General features: G+C 55.5%; 2 protein-coding genes across 9 annotated transcripts in view; both read right to left on the reverse strand.

Moving 5' to 3' along the window:
- Positions 1-2704, reverse strand: part of LOC113207535 (neuronal synaptobrevin) — a 30630-nt gene extending 27926 nt beyond the window's left edge. For 2 of the 8 annotated variants that reach the window (XR_008010837.1, XM_052264394.1), the window contains exons 1-2: positions 1808-1999; positions 422-546 (exon numbers count right to left, since the gene is read on the reverse strand). Coding sequence is in view for 7 of the 8 variants with exons in the window: in XM_052264394.1 (XP_052120354.1) it covers positions 422-546; positions 1808-1809 (127 nt within the window). In the remaining variant the exon portion in view is untranslated. Of the gene's footprint in view, positions 1-421; positions 547-1807; positions 2009-2479 lie in introns of those variants that run through there. The other 6 variants (XM_052264390.1, XM_052264388.1, XM_052264393.1 and 3 more) reach the window with 6 other exon arrangements.
- LOC113207550 (translocation protein SEC63 homolog) overlaps positions 1-3181 on the reverse strand; it is a 15332-nt gene that overhangs the window by 2608 nt on the left and 9543 nt on the right. The window lies entirely within an intron of this gene.

The raw sequence follows: 3181 nt of genomic DNA on the forward strand, positions 1-3181 counted from the left end.
CACGCCTACGGGCAGGCGTGTTCTGAATGTCACCACACGTCTACGGGCAGGCGCGGTCGGCCCGAGCGCCGGGCGGGTAGGCCACCGATGCGGGCGTATACACGGCCGCGCTGCGGGCATGCCTACCCTGCCAGGCGCTCCCGGCTCTTACACGGTGGCAGGTAGTGCGAACGCTACAGTAGATGGTTTGTTAGGTTTGATTGTCTGGCTGGAGTTGGATTGTCCTCGTCACGACAGACACTTTATAGGGATGAGCTAGCTGCTAACCTGCTCGATCGTCGAGTTCTGACAGCTTCTGATCTCGCTCAAGCACCTTCTCCACGTTGGTCTTCATTATGTCCACGACCTGCGCATCGAAGAATGGCGTGATAAATACATGACATCGTCACAAAACTTATTATTACTATACAGGCGAAACTTTCCTCGTCGACTTGCGCTTGAGTCTGTTGTAATCTTCTCTGCGCAGCGATCTGCTGGGGGTTCCTTGGTCCCCCGACGATCTCGCCATCTCCTCCCGCACCTGCAGCTGCGCCGTCTGGAGCCGACCTGAAGGCACAGCGAAAAGGGGATGCGTTTAGATGAGGTAGAAACACATACTGGGTCCGACAGCTCAATAAAATAAAACAGTGTCATTTTAAATGACTAGATGTCTACTACAATATATGCTTCACAATAGATAATAAATAAACACGTCGATTTTTCGACATTTTTCGACTTTTTCCAAACAAATGCAATTGTGGTTGGCGGGGACGAATGTGGCAAGGCAACCTCTCCCCCTCCCCCTCCTTTTCATACAACCCTAGCGACTATAATTGCTGCCACTGCAAAGAAAATAGGATAGAAAACAACGTCAGCAAGTCCAATCGTTCTGCTCCCAAGCAAATCCTCGTCAAGGAGGCTTACCGACAACGGCCTTACACAAGCAAAATTATTTGAATACCCCCCCCCCCTCTCTTCCCCTAAAAAAAGACAAAAAAATCTTGGGAATTATTTTAAAGGAAAGTTGCTTGACAAAAATAATAATGTTTGTATTTTACCTGCTGATAAGACATGCTTTAGGAATAAAATGTTCTAAAAAAAATTCTGGAAGTATTTTAAATCAAAACACGGCAGTCAATAGGTAACACCACGGACTTTAATCTTTCGTTCGGTTCCGGGTCGCACGTGTAGACTGCCTGAACCCGTCGCAGGGAAGCGCCATTGGGCACAATGGACTCCGTGCCCCTCGCGCGGCCAGGGGTGGGATACTTTGGGTCGCATTGCTGTAAAATCTTACGCAGCGGCACAGCAAAAGGCCGCGTGGCTGTACACTTGGCAAGTTTCTTATTTCGTTGCAAGCTCCCTTCACCCCCGCGCTTGCTTCTTCGCCACGCCCCAATGTCTTTCGGAAGGAAGAGTGAGCGAACGTAGGCTCTCATCGAACGGGACGTCCCTAACCTCTGTTCTTCAACTTGGTCGAATCATTGCATTGCTGTAAATTCGCCTGTGTTTCTCTTCTATCCGGTCACTATAAATTGCTTCTGCCCTCTGTATTTTCTTTTCCGAAGCATGGATTGATATTGATAGAGATTGCTCAGCGTGCGCGCGATTAAACTCCCTTCCAGTTCCATTGTTAGTGCGAAGTTTATGCCACCACCGCATTCTTGTTTATTGTTGCTTATCATGGACACGTCTTATGACTCGGTGCTCGGGGAATGTTAGGGTTTGAAGGCTCTCAAGTCCTGACGTCGTACTTTGTTATCTTTGATAGGCCCAGAGCTTGCTACGTCGTCGCGCCGCGCACTGCGGGTCCCATGCAGGTACTTACATGCTGAACTCCTGCCTGCCGTACTTCGGGCACTTTGCGCCGAAACACAGTCACCCGCCCAGAGTAGCCCCACGCACCCGCGACACCGACCGTCCGCTAAACCAACTCACATCGGATTGCACCGTGACGGAGGTCAACTGTTGATAATCGATAGCAGCCGCGGGGCCCGGGGCGGCGGGACGGGGCGGACGGGGGCCCTTGTCCTGTCCCGGACACTGAGCGCTAACACCCCGAGATACCGAAGCGGCCTATCGGGCGACGCAGGTGCCGCAGGTGCGGGGTCTCAAAGCACGGCTGAGGACGATGGCGCTGTGCAGGCTGAGCTGGGGTGAGCTCGCGGGGGCGGAGGGGGAGGGCTGACGGGTCTGGCCTACATATGTGCCGCGGGCGGCCGCGGGTCGGCGGGCTGCCCCCGAGTGCGCCAGCACCTAGATTCCGGAGCCTGCACTGCTGTCCGGGGAAGCTGATGAGTGCCGTGTCCCCGTGTGAGCAGTCACCCCCATGGGCAGTGCACACGGGGGCCGTGCCGTTCCGCGCGGCCATGACAGAGTGCCTGCCCCGGGCTCTGCCCCTGCCCTGGCCCTCGCTCGGCCTGCCCGCCCGCGGCCGCGCCCCCTGCTAGCTCTGCGCCATTCCTGTCCACTGACACTCGACACGAAGGGATGTACTCACATTTTGTTGTGTTCTCGAGCTGTTTAGGAGGCAATGAGTGTGGGATGTGATGTGGCGACCGAAGGGCTGACGGACCACGAGAGGCGCAGAGACCTTGCAGCGAGTTCTGGCCACTGCTATTGATGACTCCAGCTCGGGCGTGCGCACTCGGTTCGGCTCCGGTTCGGCTCGCCTCGGCTGCCTTTCGGGTCGTAGAGGCGGGCCCCGCCTCGTTCGAGAAATCGATTGCAACCCCTACGCTTGTGCCCCCACCGTTCCACCCCCGCGCTCGCGGCACTCTGGCGCTGGGGCGCGGGACCTCTCCATACGGCGGATACCGAGGATCGCGGGTATTGGAAGGGAAGGGGAAAGGCCACAGCCCGGGGCGCTTGAAGTACTCGGTCTGTTTTGCAGGTTGATTTTGCAACAGGACGGAGAGATGATGCTCCCCGTCGTGAGGTCTGCGATGCCTCCGCCCAGCCGCACCGCCGTCCTCGGCTTAAGTCTCGCCCTATGGGTCCTGGTCCTATGTGCAAAATATTTGCATATCCCCATGCTGATCCTGCCTCTTCCCCAGTAGACAACCTCCTCCCTGTTGTTCAGGTATGCTTTTCATTAGCCCCCGCCATTACAGAGGCAAAAGCTCCCCAGATGTGTCTTCTAAACCAGTCAAGGAATGGTGAAGGGGTTGTTGAAGAACGTTTTCTATGAGCTCTCAAAGAC

Source organism: Frankliniella occidentalis, unplaced genomic scaffold (assembly GCF_000697945.3).
Source record: "Frankliniella occidentalis isolate FOCC.00 unplaced genomic scaffold, Focc_3.1 Scaffold18, whole genome shotgun sequence".
Lineage (NCBI taxonomy): Eukaryota > Metazoa > Arthropoda > Insecta > Thysanoptera > Thripidae > Frankliniella > Frankliniella occidentalis.